A 20790-nucleotide genomic window follows, 5' to 3' on the forward strand; every position below is an offset into this window, starting at 1 on the left:
GTTATTTACAATTCAGAATGAATTTCTTGAACGTTATCAATCATTCACTGTCATCAGCATTTGCAAGGCTGCAGTTGGTAGAGGTTGATCATATATTTATGACTGTGACCAGTTTTGTTGAAAAGTAATAAATTTACAAACTTAAATTGATGTAAAACATGTTATCTTATAAAGCCCTCATTTGCGTAAATTTGAGGGTAAAGTGTGTCATAAACATGTTGTGATGTTATTGGTGGTTAATTGAATTAATTTATGACTTTTGGACATCAAAAGATATGAAGGATGACCATATGCAGATTTCACAATTTAACGGGGAAATTTCAGTGCAGGAAATTGGTACAAATGGCAATCAGCGAGAATGGGGATGAAAAGAGGGGCAATAGACTAAAGAAGCATTGTACTGAAGTTACATAAATTATCAGTTAAAAATAACTTTCTGCTCAGTCAATTGTGAAAATGAATACAGTTCAACTTGTAACCTATATATATGTTTTACTTCCACTAATGTTACCAGTGATAAACAAGAATACTAATTAATCTGGCAGTCTACACTTTATATGTGGTCATCCATTTGTCAACACTTACAGCTTGATCTGAAAAGACAAGAAGTACTTTGAGAGGATATGATACACTGTTATTGTATTTCTTCTTTACAATTATTATAAACTCTTTTCACTGTGATTTTTTTTACTACCACTAACTTTTGATGAGCAAAATTTTAATTCACTTAGATAAAATTATATACATAGTTTTATAGCATAAATATTTTGTGGAGTTTGAAAACCTTTAGCCTTAAATTAAGTAAACAGAAAGTCTAAGCACTGTCAATGTTATATAAGTAAACTTGTTAAAAAAATGTTATAAAGGCAAATGAAAAATACAATGAACAATTTAAGTACCAGTGTCTTCCATGGGCTCTCCATCTTCTTCATCATTTTCTGTATTACTCTCCTGTTATAGAAGACAATTGGAATACATGTATACCGTATTTTAGTGTGTACAGTACACAATAATACATATTATACAAGTTTGAAAAATATGCATCCTAACTAATAATTTTAAAACAAAACCCCTTAAAATTAGTTAAAAAATAAGCAATTCATATTAAGATTTATAAAAATGAGCATTTTAGGTCCCTGGATTAGGAAAGGGTAAGGGCCACACCCCCAAAAACAATCCCAAACTGTGGTAGAAAACTTACTTCAAAATCCATGCAGATATTGACCAATACTTCATGGCACAAAATCTAAAGTTTCTATGGATGAAGAAGAGGCCTCACCATACACAATTGCATTGAAACAATAGTGTACATATGAAAAAGATGTTTTCGTTTGTTTGTTGGGGGTTAACGTCCAAGCAGCAATATTTCAGCTATATTCAGACGACATATGAAAAAGAGGATCAATCTTTGGCTGAATAAGTACAATATCTTCAGTCTTAATTACCTCAATGTAGTGTTGGTGTAATCGTTCTACTAAATCTGCTTTCAATCCTTGATAAAAGAAAATCAAATCTTCAGTAATCAAAAAACAAACAAACAAAAACAATAAATAATCAAAATAATATGTTCCATGGAGTGAAACTTGAAACAATTGCAAACCTTGAACAGTTGTGGCTACTACATGTATAGACACTTGATAATATACATGTACATAGGTGATATTCAAGCTACTATGTTTTTTTTTCATATTTATAGTATATACTTGTACTAGTGTATATATACATGTACATGTATATTCATTAAAAATATGCTTGTTTATTAACTTGATACATAGTGGTGTTCTGATGATTGATTTAAGTCTCAAATCAATTGGTTTAAGATGTGAATAATCAAATGAGATTTTCTGCAACCAATTACTGTATTTGTCGAAATCACAGTTCTCTGTGTTAAAAGGAAAGGCCACCTTTGCATTAAGTCAGGCTCTTATGAAAAATCATACTCATGTAATCAAAAATAAATAACCTTAAATACAAAATGTGCTTTCGTAAAATGATCATGGCTATGCAAAGTTCGAAATCTTTGAGATATACACTGTATGCCATCTTGCAAAACTTTTCTATCTGAAGGAATTGTTAGTGTTGATCATACGCAGACTTGATAGATTTTTACTTATAGCTTCCGAATAGCTTGGGATGTCACTAAGTCGGTAGAAATGCAACTTTTATTCAGTAAATATTTCTATGATCCTGTTTTTCTAATCACCAAAATGTGCTGTCTTGTCAAGCTAATGATTGCACAAATGATATAAGAGAATATTTAAATAGTTTTTTTTTTAACCGGCAACACGAACACTTTTCGGAAGTAGCCATTAGATTTTCCTCAGAAATACTAGTCATCTGGCTTCAAATACAATCATTCATCAATGTTTTCTGATACTTGCTTACATGTTATGCCCCAATCTCTTCTTCTGTAAATTTGGATTGAAATTATATGGCAAAAATCCCAAATTTGCACTTTCTTTGAACATGGTAATCGATTACTTATTTACTTTCACTTTACAAACCAACTTTGTGACGTCACAGCTCAACTGATCATGGTGGCTCCCAAAGGGCCACAAAGTCAAGCTCCCTAATGATGAATCACAAATAATTAGTTAAGAAAAGGAAATGTTTTTGCCAATTTAATTTTTATGAAAATTTAACATATTAGTTTTGATATTCATGGCTTGCATTATAACATAGTCTTCTTCTTTAACTTTTTATAAGTCATAAAAAAAACCCAGATCATTTATACATGTTATATATAAGAGGGCAAAGATCATTTATACATGTTATATATAAGAGGGCAAGTAATTAGTATCTGTTGATATTCAGATATAGGTACACACCGATTGAAAACTTTAATAGTTATGTTGAAATGTGGAGTTTTAGCGAAGGATATAGAACAACCGATTACAATGGTTATCACTTAACAATAAAAAAGGATAATGAATTGATAATTTTAACCGATTGAACAAATCTAATTTATAGAGACAAGTGAAGCCTGAAACGCTTCCAAGTAAACATATTTTAATACATGAACTCCCAGTTAGTTTTTGAGCTGTTTGGTTGCAGTGGTTTCGTTGCCTTTTTTAAAAACAGCCCCTTCTATTTCAATTAGAAAAGTATTGACAATTTTCTAGAAATTAGGGGAAAAATAGTAATGGTTTTGCACTTTTGAAAACATTAAACAACAGCGAACGGTCAACGAAGTCAATAAATAGATCTCTTGTTACATAGATTTATTTTAATTCATTGTTATTTACAAAGTTTTAACATTTGTATGTAAACAAGCCATGAAAATGTGACAGCCCTATGTTTTGAAAGTTGCAAAGAACAATACATAAAACTGTGATTTCTTAAAGTTTATGCACAAGGGGCATATAAACCTCAGGAACTGGGTTTGCATTGAAACTTCAAAGCAGTTTTTTTACTGGATCCTGAATCCAGGCTTTCAAGTGACTTTTTGAAAAAAAAATAAGGGCTATTTTTAGGGCCAAATTCTTAAAAAATAAGGGCTAAATTTAGGATTTTTTAGAGCTTCTAACACTAAAATAAGGGATGACATTCTTTCTTTTTCAATTATAATACTAAAAGAAAAACAAGTTACTTACCACTGGCTTAAGACAACAATATAAAAGCTATTTAACAACGCAGAAGATCATGTCAGTGGCCATCAACAGTTGTATTCAGCATTTCAGTTCGACCATTAGAAGTTGAACTAGTATGGGTCAAAAGAATGCTGTTAACTGCTTATGACCACCAAAATGTCTTCTGAGGTGTTTATTTGATCAAAATATTCATTTTCTGAAAGAATAATAAGCTAGATTCCCTTAATACAAACAATATAAAGTGAAATTACTATCTAAAAATTTCAAAATTTGAAAAATAAGGAATTTCTCAACAAAAATAGGGCTTTTTTAGGATTCTTCAGCTTTTATTAGGAAAATTGGGGTTGCTTTTGATAAATAATGAAAATAAGGGCCTGCTTGAAAGCCTGTGAATCGTTTACCTAGAGAATTTGAAATCATGTAGTTGCATCATTTGGAACAAAAAAAGTTTACTAGTTGAAGAGGTCCCTATACTTATATCACTCCTAGTACCAACTGTGCCATCTGAGCTACAAAAGAGACGGGATCCCTTCTAAAGGCATTGAGGTTAAAACCTCATAAAGTTTCAAAACATGGGCACTTGAGGTTTCAGTGGAGTTGTTCTAAGAGTGAAAACATTAAAATTGCAAAAACAAAATGTAAAAAATAGCTTAACTCAAAACAACATTTTGGATTTTGCTGAAAATTGAACTTGATTTGTACTTCGTGGTACAAAAGTCTGTGATAATCAATATGGTGTCAATACTTTGAAATTAGTCACATGTCTTAACAATGCCATATTGATTATTACAGACTTTAGTTGGGTAGTTAGAAAGTGTTCTTATATGCATAAAAACAACTTTTTTTTACTTCTACATGAAAAAACTAATTTGATGTATATTTCAAAAACACATGAAGCAATTATGCAAAAAAAAAACATACCGGTATATAAGTTTTCACATATACACAGATATACATCGTTTTTCGGTTTTTCCATCGGGATTTCGGAAAAAGAGCTTTCTAAAAATACTAAATATTACCCATCATTCCATTTGAAGCGTAGGAAATAAAGTGGTTGAAAATATGAAGGTTGAGGGAAAAGTTTGACATTTTGCAGCTGTTTTGAAGTGATTGCAAAGCAAATATGAAGTAAATGGTGGACTGTTAGATACTCCACACCATTGATATGATTGATGAACATTAAGCATGCTGATTTGGGGTCCTCTAGACAATGTTACAAACGATTTGATGTTATAAAAAAGATACATGCTGTGAGTGTGATGTACAAATGTATGATACCAAGCCCAAGGCTGGATAGCTTTTGGATTTCATGATGTTCTTCACCATTAAAATATGCTTCCTTTCTTGTAATTCATTCTATATTGAATCATTTTTTTTCTTTACTCTCGAAGGATATATTGACATGTGAAGATTTTTTTTTTTTTATAAATTTGGGGGGGTCTTTCAATTCCTGCGATCTATGTGAATCCCCTAAAATAGCTGGTTGTTTTGACCACTTAAATTAAAAAACAACCATCTTATATTTGGAAAGCTAGCCTGCATTACAAATACCGGGTAATAAATGAAAGTCATTAAAAAGTAACCTTTTTTTTTAAAGTACATTAAATAAAAATTAAAAAAATGTAGTTGTGAAGTGTTGTCCAAAAATGTCTTGAAATAAAAAATCTAAAACATTTTGACAGGTATTTTTTTCTTATAGCATGCTTCTGTTAATTTTGATGTTCTATTTTAACAGATTATTTAATGAAAATAAGTGATAATTTAATATAAGATTGTGATAGTATACAAATGTAAAAATATACTTGTATTTCCTTATTCTATCCTGTGATATATATTGTTAAAAGGTGAACAGTTCTTTAACCAGATTTTTTTCATGTCAGTTCACAGTGTAACTGGACACTATTTAATAGTATGTCCATCGCTGGTTTGAGTGAGTCAGTTTGACTTCTCACCATACAGGAAAAACAACCAACCCAAAGACATAACACCAGAAAATGTATTAGCAAAATAAAATAAATACAAACTGAATGTTTTGTCCTGGATTTCTATGATATTTAAAGAAACCTGTATATTTGATAGAATTGAGTACAAAAGTCTCAAATATCCACCTTTTATGCATGAAGGAAGATGGCAACCAGTTACATGCAAAAAAAAAGATACTACTGTCAACAGTCAGTTGTCTGATTTACAACTAAAGAAAAACAAAAAAATTAGCTCGTCCATTGTGTCAAGTCGTAAAAATGACTGTCAAAATCAGAGTTATAGTTTGGTTGTGTTTACAATTAAATAGAATTATGACTGGTGTTCCTGGAATTGAGAGGCTATATACACATTTTGCCTTCCTCCTTATGGTTGTATTTTGTAAAAACAGTTCGGGATACCATTGTGATTTATTTTGGACAGCGGCATTTACCCGCCATATTAATTTCCATTACTCTTGCAGATGAAGCCCCTGACTATCCAGGTAAATTTTGATGAAAATGGGCATTGAAAAATGGGGACAGTATGTCAGTTGCCTAGGAAAATATATATTTCTTATACAAATTGGTTAATCTGGACCTAAATTCTTATAATTTATGACAGAACAACACGATTATCAGATCCACACAATGTAAACAAATATCACCAGCCAAGAGGATACTACAGTGCCACCATGAAAGAATCGGTGACAGACTGATCTTTCTGGTGGACAAAAAGATCACTACTTTTCTACCTCCAACGAACGCGGTGCTCCGTCTGAGTACATGTAAATTGTAATTTGTTTGCACGGAACTGCAGAAGTCAGAGAAGAAAGGATTTGTACTGTGTAAATATGATAAACCTTGAAAACGCAAATGCATTAAAAAATCTAGAGCAAGTACCCTGTGTGGACAATCCTAACTCTGTTAGTTTCTGTTTTAATTCAACAACTTTAAACTTCTTCAATTCGTCAACAGTAGGTACTGACGCCATGCTGGAAAATAATAAAGTCCGAAAATTACCGAATAGAAGAAGGTACAAATCGGTGGTAACAAGTTAAATCGGTACTTTGTTAAGTCGGTCCAAAGCAAGCGAAATGATAAGATGTGTTCACAATCGAAAATTCAAGTCATCCATGCCAAAATCTAATTTTATTGAAATACAAGAAACTAATGACAGACATGAACATGATGATGGTAACACAAGCAATGAGAAAATGGAACAGGGAAGGAATCTTCAGAAGATGAATCTGACGACCCTTTTGACTTCCTTACTGTGAAGCAATGATTAAGGTCCAGATTGATATTATTTATGATGTGATTTCATTGATCTTATCAGTGACATACCCATATTAACAGTGTACAATGGCGTATATAGCGTTTCAAAACTGTACGTTAAATTTGTTTTGAGTTGATAAAATGTTATTATGTACACGTAACTCTTAAAATCTCTACTTCCTCTAATCCTTGAAATATATAGACCAGGAATTTCTGTGTGTTAAAACAAAAATCCCTCCACTTTCAACTTTTGAAAATTTGAATCCCCCTTTTCAGTAAGCAGAACAAAATGTGACCCCCCCCCTACATTTTGATTGCCACTGGAAATAGGGAGAGATGGGTAGGATCGGGCAATTTAGCCTCCTGTGGCGGAGCCCTATGGTTCCTACTCCGGGAGAATACCACAGTAGGGTTCTTTAACGTGCGAGGAATGTGGCATCTTTCCCAACACGGTGCACCACTATGGTTTGCGGTCAGGTTTTCCGTATTATAGACTGACAACCCCAGCATGTAACACGCCAGGGGTACCCCATTCCACCACCTGGGGCACACATCACAGTTGCTCTGTGGGCAGAGCGTCCTAGCCCCCAGCTAGGGTTCTGAGCACTACTTGGTCGCCTTTTACGACAAGCTTAGCGCTGCTGCAGGCCTATTCTTTTAACACCCGGATCTGCACGGGGCGCAATGGAATGTGAGGCACAGAGTAAAAATGTTGATGACATTTGATGAAGGGAAAATACAAAATGTCACGAAAAATCATCAAGACATTTCCCCTCACAATGAATTTGAAATTAAGTAAAACTTAAGGATCCTAATATTCCGTTGGAGAAAAAATACAACGCGTCAAGAAAAAAAAATGGACAATAGAAATAATTAAGATTTTGATACCAGCATTCAAATAAGACTGGGATATCAGCATCATGACAGTATCGAATGTCAACACCCATGCAAAAGCATCAACTCTAATAGGGATGCCATAATTAGCACTAATTAAAAAAAATAACAGTCAAAGGTAACAAAATACTACATTGAAAAAAAGACTGCACACACACACAAAAAAATCATCTGCCAAACGAGGAGTTTTCAAACAAAAATGTTCAACTTGTCTTATAAGCAGGATGCTGTTCATTGAAATACACATAAATGTCACACAAAATTGAGCGTTTGAGATTTTTTTCAGTGTACTGCCATGGAAAGTTAAATGTAAAAATCGTTAACACAGCATTTTAGTACAATGTTTCCCCATCATAAATGGATATAACTCATCATAACTGAAGTCCCAGTGTTTGTTAAATTTATTCCCTTTTTACTACTGCCTAGATTTGATCAGTTCGGAATATTTTTACTGATCAATGATAATTGCAATCACAACAGTTACTGTGACAAAAAATAATTTGTTATTTTAAAGTTCCATCTACTATACATATGTTCGGTCGCAGATTGGACAGAAAGAATATGGTCCGATTTGGACGGCCTACCCCAATCTAAAATTCGAAATTCTCAAGAGTGTTCATAGAGTGCATCAACAGCATTTTGGAAAGATGGTTGCACGGGCTGCCACTAAAATTTTGTCTAAAATGACCAGAAAAACAACAGAAAAAGTTGTTCACAAACCTTTCATGAGACTAAACATAAAAGCAGGACAAGCAGCACCAGCACCACCACTAGGCCCCCAACTTGGACAGGTATCGATAATATCCTAGATCGGTAGTGCTGCACTGTGGCTGTGCCTATGGGCTGTATAGTCTATATAAACGATAGACATGCACTTGTCTTAAAACTTTTAATTCTGATAAAAATGTTTTTAACATTTCTTATTATTGAGAAACTTGAAAAGTTGCCATTGGCAATGGATGTTCAAGCGAATGTGACCAGTATCAAACATAAAGTCATTAAAGGTCGATTGTTACTAGTTTCATCCACCCCAGTCACTTGGTATTTTATATTAGTCTATTATACACTCCCTGCAGTCACTGTAGATTCTCTATTCCATAGCCAATCTGGTTCATTTTGTCCTGTAAAAGTGGACCCTACTTTTTTAACAAGATTTCTAGTTGGTATCATGAATATGGTGGACCAGGGAGTGTACAATGTTAATCCCTTTTGGGATTCAGTGTCCAGGCACTGAATCCCAAAAGGGATTATGTACAATGTATATACTAAAGGCAGGGAGTGTATATTAGAAGGAGAAGTCACTTATAATAATCTTTATAGATCACTGCCCTTGCTGTTTGGCTGTTAATTTGCCAATTTTCTCAAATTTCTCTGTTGAAAATAGGGTAACTGTGCTATAAGTGTTTGTAAAAACACTAGATGGATTTGGATGAGTGATATCACAAATTCAAGATGAAATATTGGAGAATGGCAACATATATTTCTTAATTTTTAAAAAAAAATTTCCAACTTTTCCCCGAATACCCAAATACTATTTGTCCATTTCTTCATTGTTACTTGATATTTCCAGCTTAAATTTGGTACACTTTTACAAAATAACATGATGGTTAGGCTAAAATTAATGATTTTAAAAATATTTGTAGAAAAAATTGATTTTAGACCCTACTAAATATAAATACTTTCCATTTCAACGTTAGGTCTTTTTTTGACAAATAAGCAAAAAATTCACTTTTTTAAATGTTCATATAATAAGATTTTTCACTGAATGTTTGTGAAAAATATTGCATTTATTATAATGAAAATATCAAATGAAAGAGAAAAGCCTGCTGAATGGCAATGACTATTTTTAATAAGTGTGCTTTGAATAACAATAAAATAATGACTTAATGACTATACCTATGTTTTGAGAAAGAAATATTAAAATTTCAATTTTCAATAACCAAACCCCAGTAAGATATTAATCACTGTGATTTTCTGTTTGTTTTAACTTATAAATTTAGGGCATTTTCCCATTGCCCCAAAAAGGAGGCCTTTTGCGCCTGTTTACTTTCCAATTATTGTAGTTAAATTGTGCCAATAAATTAATGATCCTTTTGCACCAGAATACAGGTAAATTTATATTTGATATTGTTTCAGTGCTCTTTATTACATGTAGATGCATTGTGTGGTTATTTGTATGTTATTCACCATTTTATATAAAAAAAAAATCTTTATAATTGGTTGTTCATCTCTTTGTCAAGTATAAAAATATTTTCTGAGCTTGGGACCAGCAAGTTTCCCTTGTGGAGTTAAATGTTCATTTTAAAAAACGTTATTTTAATATAGATGCAGATATAGAAATTATAACTCACTTTTATTTTAAGTCAATCTAAATGACTGTGATACAAAGTAACATCCTTAAACCAGTGAATACCCCGTGCAGGTCCGGGTGTTGAAAGAATAGACCTGCAGCAGCGCTAAGCTTGTCATAAAAGGCGACTGAATAGTGCTCAGAAACCTAGCTGGAGGCTAGGCGCTCTGCCCACAAAGCAACTGGGATGTGTGGCCCCAGGTGGTGGAATGGGGTACTCCTGGCATGTTGCATGCTGGGTTGTCAGTCTATAATACGGAAAACCTGACCGCAAACCATAGTGGTGCATCTTGTTGGGAAAGATGCCACGTTCTTTGCACGTTAAAAAACCCTGCTGTGGTATTCGATAGGAGTAGGAACATTTGCGTTCTGCTACAGGAGGCTAAATTGCCCGACCCTACCCACCTGTCCCTATTTCCACTGGCAATCAAAATTTGTCGACCCTGTTGTCCTTGTGTCCCATCCCTTCTTTTCATTTCATTATCATTCATGTTTATTTTATCATCCATTTCATGTTCATCGTCTGAATATAGCTGAAATATTGCCGGTCGGACATTAAACCCCAATAAACAATAAACATACATAAACCAGCGAATATGGCCTTTTTTTAAACAGCTATGGGACATGTTAGTGACAGACGGGTGGACGAACAAGCAATACTTTATCCATTATACAATAAAAGAACTATTAAACCATTTATATATACGTTATCCAGTTCTTTCTCCTTTCTTTTTTGGATAACAAATTTAAGATCTTTTTCAAGAATAATAAAATTGAAATGAAAATAAAAAAATCTATGTATGCATATTTCAATTGTAAATCTTATGACATCACTAATGAGATGGGTGAACTCTCCTATCGGCAGTGTAGGGAACCAAAAGAACTTTTCAATTATCTTAAAATGTGAAAAAGTTGTTATGATTTAAAGTTGATGCCCATGCCACTTAATGGATTTTTGCCAACCAAAACCAGATCACGAGTGACTGATGACATCACAAAGAACTCACCAATATTCAGTGTAATATACATGTTCCAGACCATATGTGTATTTGGACCGTACATGTACTTTCAAAAGTATACACTTTCAAACTTGCTTCCATCTCCGATTAAATCAGTGTAATAGTAATAAACAGCATTATGTAACAGAATGTAGACATTAGTTCAGTTGATAATTGTATGACACTGAACAGCATAACACTCAACGGAAGAAAGTAAAAACACCATGAGAAAATACAATAAGAAAATTTCGAAAACAAATGTGAAAATTGAAAAGGGCAGCTTTGTCATTAAGAGTTCCAATTGTTGATGGGGCATCAGGTGACTACTGCAACCTTTTTTATGGTAGATTACATTTGTGGGAAGGACAGGACATTGTTTAAATTGTTGTGTGAATTTAGTTGTGAAATTCTTGTTACGACAGGTGACTTGGAACTTTTGTCCCGAAGACTTGAAAAGTCACACTGGAAAAATGAAAGCATTTCAATTCACCCCACAGCTATACTGATAAGTTTTCACTTGCATGTAAAAGGTGCTAGAGTAAGAAAAAATCTGCATAAACAAAACTTGTATTCAATGTAGAAAGTCAATTTTCACCCAGTCATTCTTCTAAAAACATGATAGATGTAAACAATTAAATTATGTGTATTCCAGATACATTTTTTCTCATGACTCTATGGTGATGATTTTGTGATATATAATATTCAGTCCATAATAAATATGTTTACTGTGCATGTACATGTATTTTCAATTTACACGAAACCCAATCACATGCTGGTTATGTTCAAATAACAAATAAACACAAACTTAAATGGTAAATACTCTTAAGGTCGGACCATGCAGGTGTATGCGTACGGTCTGGACCATATAAGGACCATACACATACAGTCGAAATAAGCATATGCTCTGGAACATACATATATGATAGTGTTTTCCCTAAAAATTTATGGAGACTTGGTTATTTAAGTATTTTGAGGGCACTCAACAGTCACAGGTTATATTGGGGCACCCTACCTTGACATGAGAGTAATTTATTTATTGAAATCTGTGATAAACATTAAAATTATCATAAATGGGTGTCAAGTTCAACACAATGAGAGTACATGTTGACATGCAAATTAGTTAAAAATAGTTGAATTACTCATAACTTGAAAGTTGGGTTTGGCCATCTGGGGGCTCTTTGTAGAATTCATGATGAGAGCAGCATGGTGCTAGAAGGCATGGTGCAGCGCCATGCTAAATTGGTCTAGGATTACCTCTATAATTAATCTGAATTAAAAATTGGTCTACAATTATATTGACACTAACTGTTTTTTAAATTGTGTTGAATGACTGACTAAAACTCAAAAACCCTTGCAGCATTGTCAGTGAAACTTATGTGTATTTTTTTTACTTTGATGTGAGCTCCCTTTTTGTAAATTTCTGAATTTTTAATGTAGAGTTATGGGATATTGTCCACAAAAAGGGGGATTTCACACTTTTTGGACTATGCATGTAAAGTCATTAGTAGTTTCACTCACTTTCATGAAATTTTGGTAATTAGTTTACTATTGATGTTAGCTCCCTCTTCAATGGCCTTTTCATATTTTTGGAATACAAGTCATTTAAGCAAGTTTTTAAAAGGGATGAAACCCACCAACACACAGCAACCTGTTTGGCGGTCTCATTGGGGAATGGTAGAACAGTTAACATTCTTTTTTAGAATTTAAACTATTTTCACTTCTGTAAGTACCAAAATGGTTTGAAATCATCCAAGTACTTACTACAGCTCCAACAAGTCTAAATATTTGAATTATTAAACTTGGACTTTATTCATCAAATTTAAAGGAGGAGGGATTTCTGATAAAAACTCAATAACCTGAAAATGCTTTAAGCAATTATTAAATTGTTTTTGTTTTCTTCTTAAATAATGTTTGTTTGTTTGTTGGGGTTTAACGTCCGAGCAGCAATATTTTATGCTTCTTTTTTTATTTTCATAAACTTTTTGACAAACATTTAATCACAATCAAATTCACAGCTGTATCAAGCTTGAATTTAGTGTCCATATTTTCCTCACCTGTTCTGGGTTGAACTGCTTTATGCCTGTCTACATGTATATGTGCTCTGAGCTGTCAATTATGATGATGGATGGCAAATTTAAAGGTTAAGGTCATCATAATTGACAGCTATTCAAAATTAAAGGACAGTGTCCAAAAGATCACACAGGTGTTCTGTGGTAGTTAAGTAGGATACATTGGTATAATGTAGGGCATATTTCTACCTAGAGAGCTATTTAAATTATGTATACCCACAAGCCTACCTAAATTTGTATTGAAATTGGAACTGGTCAATTTCAACTAGCTGTAAAAGGATTTTCTTATTTTGTTTTTGTTATACATGTGTATGCAAAAAGAGGAATTTTACATGTACAAGGATAAAACAGGAAATTTTTTCATATTATTTTTTTAGTTTCTACATGTTTGTAAATACATACCAGTACTTAACAGGAATATTAAAAAAACAGGTGAAATCCAATGAATAAAAGTTCATCTAATCAGCTTGTCAGAAAGACAAGTTTTGTAAACATTACTTCTATTATATTGAGGTGTAATTCAGATTCATTTATCACTGTTCTTTTGAAATACTTCTTAATCATATACATGTAACCTTCAACTGTTAATTTATCTTACAATACCATTAATATACATGTACCAGTATATTACTTTGATTTTCATTTTAGAGAGGTATCCAAATAGCTGGCTTCTGTAAAGATTTCAATGATAAGACAAGTCACATTAAACCCGGAGTTCCATTACCAACAAGAATTTTTGTCAAGGCAAGTAGGAACTGTTCATTGTGAACTTAAATTGTCATTTTATATGTCTTTTCTGATACCACAAACCTAATGCAACACCATCTTGTAAGTATAACTCATCCTAAACTGGGTGACAGATTTTGATGAAATTAAAGGTGCATGTAGAGAAAGATAATTATTGTCTAATTCCTACAAAGTGAGACAATCCAACTTAAATTTTATATGTTCACATCTTGTAACTAGAGCTTCAAAACAACCAGTAATCTATGGATTTTATACCCTATACAAAAAAGTTACTTAGGGTATAATCATACCCCGCTCTGAAGGATAAAAGGTATGTTGTTTTACCTTTGTTAATGTTTCCGTGTTTCTGTAACATGTTTTTCCAACACAGTTTTCTCAGCAACCACTCATCACAGTGGCTTGAAATTTTAGCACGGTGGTATACATTTTTGGAAAAATTTGACGACAATTTCCTGTTAAACCAGGACTTTGTTTATTTTGGACACATTTTAAAAGTTCAAATTTTCGTTGCATTTTTCTCAGCAACTACTCATAATAGCAGCCTCAGATTTTAACACATTCTTTTTGTAGGTATGCCATGGGATCCTATTTTGGAAAAAAAATTGACAACTTCTTGTTTACAGAGGATTTTGTTTATTTTTTTTACTTTGTTTTTGCAAGTTAAATTTCCTCACACTTTTCTCAGAAACTACTCATCACAGTTGCTTGAAATTTTAACACATTCTCTCTGTAGGTATGCCATATGGTGAGATCCATTTTTTGAAAGATTTGACTTTAACAACAACTTTCTGTTTACCAAGGATTTGTCTATTTTTTTACTATACTTTTTAACAGGCAGCCTGTCTACATACAAATGTATCTTGTTAGCACAACTCCTCTTGAATTGCATCATGGGTTTTCATGAAATGTTATAGGCGTATTAGGCATAACATATAGACATGATGAAGGAATGCTAGAAAATAGAGATAAAGCCACATAAAGCACCTTAAATGTTAGACATATTGCAATTTTGTAATCACTCTAAGATTTTGATGAAATTTTACATGAAGGTTAAGAATGGTATTTAGATCTGTATAAAGATAATATTGTCTAATGCCTGCAATAATTTCAACTTAAGTGAAACTTTTTAAATGCAACTTCTCCTTAACTACCCAATGGGTTGTAATAATGACAATTTGGTGGAAGGTTAGGCATCATATCTAAATGTGCATAAAGGAAAATAATAATTGCCCAAAGCCTCCAAAAAAGGTGTTTTACATGTTAAAACCTTTTTAATGCAACAAACTCTGAACAACATGGATTAAATGTAGATGAAATATCTTAGGGAGATTAGGCATCATATGTAGATAAGCATGTATGAAGATAATTGCTAGGGGAGACTATCCAACTGAATGGTTTAAGATGATTGAAGTCCACTATAATCATGGACAGGGGATTTTCTTATTCTAGCTTGCATATTATAATTTGGACTGAAGCTGGGTATAAATGATCTACAATCTGTTAGTAAAATGTCGAAATGATGTCACAAAATATAGGTTGTATTCAGTTACTACTATTTCTTTTAAGATGGAGTAGTTTACAGATTTTTTTATCCCTAATATAGGCCATGTAGGATTTTACTAAATAAATATTTTATATAGGCTATAGCAAGCTGTCAAATCACACAATCAAAATTGTTATGTTGATTTAAAAAAAAATCTTTAAGGTGGAATGTGGTATAAACAAATATATACACCCAGTCTACTTCCACTGTCAAATGAAAGTCGAAAAACATCCTTTAAAACAAATGCATTATTATGTTTTGATGTATGTTTTTTACAGCCTGACAGAAGTTATGATATAGTAATCAAATCACCTACAACTACCTACTTATTACTACAGGCAGCTGGTATACAAAGAGGAGCCAGAAGGCCAGGTAAACTATGAATATGGTAATTAGAATTAAAGAAATACCGGTACTATGATCAAGCATACAAAGGGACACTGTATACCTTTTTATGCATGTTAACCATCAAATATAGATTATCCCAATTTTTAGCTCACCTGGCAGAAGGCCATGAGAGGTATTGCTAATAATTTTTTAAAGGTCTTCTTGACCAATTGGAACCAAACTTTGTATAAATGTTTCTTGGGGTGTCCTGCATAGAACAAATGTGGGTATTTTTGATCCGTCAAAAAACATGGCTGCCATTACTAAAAATAGAACATAGGGGTCAGACAATAGTTTTTCGCATACATCTCTGAAACCGTTAGGTTTAGCCAAATTCAGCATACTATAATCTATCTGTGGTCAAAATATCGTTATAATCAGTTAAGCCATGTTGGAGTTACCGTTATGTATTTTGCTATTTTTAATGTAGTTTCTTTTAAAAATCTTCTCCTCTGACCCTACTTGACCAATTGGATCCAAACTTGCTATGAATGTTCGTCAGGGTATCCTTTATAGAACTGACGTGGGCATTTTTTGATCTGTGGAAAGACATGGCTGCTGTTATCCAAAGATGGAACATAGGGGTCAGACCGTTCTTACCACTTAATGTTCCATTAATGCTGTATTTTTAATAGAGGACATATTGCTCTTAACAGCATTCAATGTGAAATATAGACATGAAAGTGATAGCATTGAAAGCATTGAGAGTCTGATTTCAGGTCCTAAAAATTCAAATATTTTTTTGTTTTTATTTTCAAGTGGAAAAATTTCTTTGCTCAGTCCCTGAGCTATTTTAATAAAATGACAGGAATAAATTATTTTGAAAATACAACTTTGAACAGAAAAATCCCCCTCCTCAAAAAAAAAAAGGAGAGAAATATTTAAAATAAAATAAGAGTTTAAAAAAATTCATCTTGTACAAATAAAATGAACAAAATTGAAAATTGTTTTAAAATCTTTTAAAATTTAACAATTAACAACTTGAAAAGTTATGGCAGTACATAAAAAAAAATGTTCTCTTACAAGTTACACCTGCCTCATATTACTGATTTCAGAGATGTGATGTTAAACAGTATCAAACTTCAAACGCATCATGAAATATTTTATACTTTCATTTCACCTTTTTTCAAAATTTTTAAACCTGTCAAAAAACTAATGTACAATAAGGCAAAATAAACTTAAATGGTAGCCTCTCATCCAATCTTCACAAAAAAATTTGGATTTTATTTTTTATTCTTTACCAGATATTTACTAACCAAATTTTAGCTTTTTTCATCCAACTTTCACAAAAAATATGGGATGGGTGAGAGGATTCTATGTTAATTTTTCATTTCTTACCAGATATTTTCTAGCCTAATACAATGTATTAACTTTTTGAAGTATAGATAAGTCCTAAATCCATAGCCACATCAGTTTCCGAGAAGAAACATTATTTTAGTCACCAAGAAATGAAAGATTTGTATGTTATAGTACCTCAATACAAGAAACTGAAGTGAAAAAATTCCCTTTTTTTATTTTAGTAATTTTTTTCACTTCCAGTTTATTAATCATGAAATATTTATGAAATGAAAAAGACTTTGACTTATAAGCATGATATACGAATCATGCTTAACACATTTAATGTTTCTGGACTGATTTTAATTTCCAAAAAGAAGTCTTCAGTTAATTTAAAGACTTAATTTTATTTGCAGCAATAATAGAATATTATTAATTGCCTGAATTATATTTACTGATTTTGAAATAATTTGATTGAATTAAAAGGAATTACATATGGACTAAAATTTATGTTGAGAAACAGAAGGGAAGTTCCACTAGTGAACCAGTGAAATAAGGTATTTTGAACCTTAAAACCAAAAATGTACCAAAGAAGCCTACTAGTATACAATGCAGTGTATGAAACTTTTTTCTGGACTTTCAATTTCAGCTTGCCAAAATAATTTCACTAGCAAGCATGGTTTATGTACAATCCTAAAACATTGAATATGACATGTCATATCAGTAGAAATGTTGAGGGATAATTTAATAGTATCCTGGTTCAACAGTAAATTAGCACTTGAGTACTTGATGAGTGTTTAATAATTAGCACAAGCGAAATACAATTTTTACTTGTTTTAAGCAAGTTGGTGAGTGGAGGGTTCACACACTGACATTTTAAATAACTATTCAAACCAAAGTACACATTGAAATTCATCATATTAGAAAACCTAGAGGCTCTAAAAAGCCTGAGTCACAAGAATCATTTAATAAATACAGAGCATCTTAGTCATCAATTCGGTTTTCATATTATAAAATAAATCTCTATTTGTCATCTCTTCAAGGGCAATAACTCAAACATTGAGCAACAGATTGTAAAGAAAATTTCAGCATAGGTTGGTCTCACCATGATGATCAAGTTTCCCCCTAGAAAATTAAGCTAAACCCTTTGGTTTTCAAGTAATATCAACAAGTCATCAATTTTTATTAGTGGTGACCATGTTTTCAACAGAAAAAAAATGGTTAAGGATATTTTAACAAACATTAATACAATCCATCCTACAAATTGTTGAAGAGGAGATTTAAAAAAAAATCCATTTCAGGACCCATAAATTCTTTTGTCAACAGATCTTTCTGAAGATTTCGGCATTTACATACATGTAGGTAATCCCATCATGCTAAACAATTTTAATCATTGCCACATTTAAGCTTAACTCAACTGTTTTTTTTTTGCATAATTCTTCAATTTGACCCCTATGATCTATTTTTAGAAATGGTGGTCATGTTTTTCACAAGATATAGAATCCACACACATAGAGTGCTAAATGTATTCTACATAATATTCATGCAAAGTTTGTTTTAATCCATCAAGTAGTTTCAGAGAAGATTTTCAAAGTTAGAATGTAAAATTTGGGGAATAAATCCATTTCAGGACCCATAACTCATTCATTCGTCAAAAAATCTGTTTGAAAATTTCGGCATAGGTCCATCCCATCATGCTGAACAATTTTACTTCTACCAGATTTTAGCTAAACCCAACTGTTTTTGACTTATTTGCATAATTCTACAATTATGGTCAATTTTTAGTAACAGCGGCCATGTTTTTTTTGCCAGATCAAAAATCCCCTCACAAGGATTGTTTAAAATACCCTAAGGAACATTCATGCAAAGTTTGGTTAAAATCTATTGGGTAGTTTTAGAGGAGAAGATGTTTGAAAAAGTTTATGGAAAATGATGGACACATAGTGATGGCAGTAGCTCACATGGCCTACGAACCAGGTGAGCTAAAAATGCTTGTCAATCCCAACCTTCTATGTGGTATGGAACATTGTGGTACAGTTTCATACAGATCTATACATTCTTACTAGTACTGTTACATTTTGTATTTCCTAAAACCAGAAAAATGTTTGTTTTTCCTTTTTATTCATCTAGGGTGATAAATCCCCAAAATCAATCCTAACTGTGGTACAATTTTATAAAAATTAATACATTTGTACAGAAGTAGCTACCATGAAACCAAATAAATATGATTGATGGCAATGTTTCTGCTGAAGACATCGATATATAATAATGTTATAGCTATATAATAAAAAGCTTTGCCAAGTGCAGTGTGATACAACCACAACCAGTTGAGCTGTGTTCATTTGGGAAGAGTGCTGATACAATATTACCGGTTGTTTTTCATTACATTCAAAATACTGAGACTTAGTTCATTATTATATAGACAGAACAACTCATCTGGATACAATATTGCACAAAATTTTGAAGTTCAATTCAATGCATTCATGTATCACTTTGTACCTCATTATCTCAAAAACAGTAATTGATAGTAATTTTGTTAAGCATACTTCTTAAAGCTCTTGTATTTAGGCAGGTATTTTCATAAGGAATCCAATGAAAATTTGTTTCTTCAAAATTGCATCAAAAATTTAAAGTTTAATTTTTGGGATGTGGCCCCTTATAACTCCAAACCATATGAGATATCTATATGTGATTAGAAAAATGCAGGCAGGGATTTTCATGAGGACTAAAATTTCAAAATCCAATCAAAATTAAAGAGACAATTTTGTTGGGCATAGCTCCCTTTGGCCCATTTTAAATGGAAAACCATAAGAGATATCTGAAATCTGACCAGAAATAAAAAAGTTTACTTTTGTAAGGTGTGGCCTCTATAGACTGACAATACTAAATACTATTTAAAATCTGTTGATTATTCTAAAAACAGAATTTAATAGGAAACAAATTTAAAAAAAGAATTGTCAGAATTGAATGAGAAGTTAACTTTTACATAAGTACCTGTTTTTTTTTGCCTTTGGCCCATTTTTGCAGAAAGGACAGGCCATTGACCCATTTCAAATAGCAAGCTTTCTCAAGCAGCCAGTAACAAAATATCAAAATTTTATGACATTTGATTCTCTACATCTAAAGTTATTGCATAGAAACAACACGGATGACAAAAATGACTACAATATCATCATCATAACATAAAATTGTAATCATACAGAAACTTGTAAAACCTGTAATATTTCTGTTGATGTTGGTTTCAAACACATATTTATGAAATCTTTTGTAGGACATGAGGTAGCAGGAAAAATAACTATAAAACATGTTTATGAAATTGCCAAAATGAAAAGCAAAGACCCAGGATTTGAATATGTGAACCTCCAGAAGATTTGTAGACTTGTGATAGGATCTGCCCATACACTTGGCATTGATGTTGTTAAAAATTTAGATCCTGCAGAATATGCTCAATTTCTTGAGGAGAGGAAACAAATTGTTCAAGAACAGGACAAAGAATTAGAAGAAAAAAGACAAGCTAAATTACTCAGATTATAGCATTAAAGGTTTCTGTATGGATGGATGTGTGAAAGAGAAAACAAGTGTTTTGAATAAATATCTTTCTTTTATTTGTGTACAGATAGTTCATTCAGCTTTCAAAATACAACTTCCATGCAAAAATCCATTTTCAAAGGACATATTCCTTTCAAGCAAACAAGAGAAAA

General features: G+C 32.3%; 2 protein-coding genes across 2 annotated transcripts; one reads left to right on the forward strand and one right to left on the reverse strand.

The window, feature by feature from the left end:
• Window positions 1-470: 470 nt before the first annotated feature.
• On the reverse strand, window positions 471-6590 carry LOC148623720 (SAP domain-containing ribonucleoprotein-like). Its single transcript, XM_088565771.1, has 4 exons — window positions 6452-6590; window positions 1446-1492; window positions 900-951; window positions 471-593 (listed from the first exon to the last, which is right to left on the reverse strand). The coding sequence occupies exons 1-4, from the start codon at window positions 6540-6542 to the stop codon at window positions 547-549; spliced, it is 237 nt and encodes a 78-aa protein (XP_088421897.1). The 5' UTR covers window positions 6543-6590; the 3' UTR covers window positions 471-546.
• Window positions 6591-8323: 1733 nt separating this feature from the next.
• On the forward strand, window positions 8324-20694 carry LOC148623721 (large ribosomal subunit protein uL11m-like). The gene is made up of 4 exons (XM_088565777.1): window positions 8324-8511; window positions 13786-13881; window positions 15706-15799; window positions 20361-20694. The coding sequence occupies exons 1-4, from the start codon at window positions 8368-8370 to the stop codon at window positions 20621-20623; spliced, it is 597 nt and encodes a 198-aa protein (XP_088421903.1). The 5' UTR covers window positions 8324-8367; the 3' UTR covers window positions 20624-20694.
• The last annotated feature ends 96 nt before the right edge of the window (window positions 20695-20790 follow it).

Source organism: Perna viridis, chromosome 2 (genome assembly GCF_037379345.1).
Source record: "Perna viridis isolate PV_CMFRI_1.1 ecotype Kerala chromosome 2, ASM3737934v1, whole genome shotgun sequence".
In the NCBI taxonomy this organism is placed as follows: Eukaryota; Metazoa; Mollusca; class Bivalvia; order Mytilida; family Mytilidae; genus Perna; species Perna viridis.

Bases quoted from the DNA above. Each gene is read 5' to 3' on its own strand.
- LOC148623720 (XM_088565771.1), bottom strand. From the start codon at position 6,542: ATGGCGTCAGTACCTACTGTTGACGAATTGAAGAAGTTTAAAGTTGTT. The intron at 1,493-6,451 runs GTACTTGCTCTA...TCTTTTATCAAG, and splicing joins GTTAGGATTGTCCACACAGG to GATTGAAAGCAGATTTAGTA. The intron at 952-1,445 runs GTAATTAAGACT...CTTCTATAACAG, and splicing joins TACACCAACACTACATTGAG to GAGAGTAATACAGAAAATGA.
- LOC148623721 (XM_088565777.1), top strand. From the start codon at position 8,368: ATGGTTGCACGGGCTGCCACTAAAATTTTGTCTAAAATGACCAGAAAA. The intron at 8,512-13,785 runs GTATCGATAATA...TTTTCATTTTAG, and splicing joins TAGGCCCCCAACTTGGACAG to AGAGGTATCCAAATAGCTGG. The intron at 15,800-20,360 runs GTAAACTATGAA...AATCTTTTGTAG, and splicing joins AAGAGGAGCCAGAAGGCCAG to GACATGAGGTAGCAGGAAAA.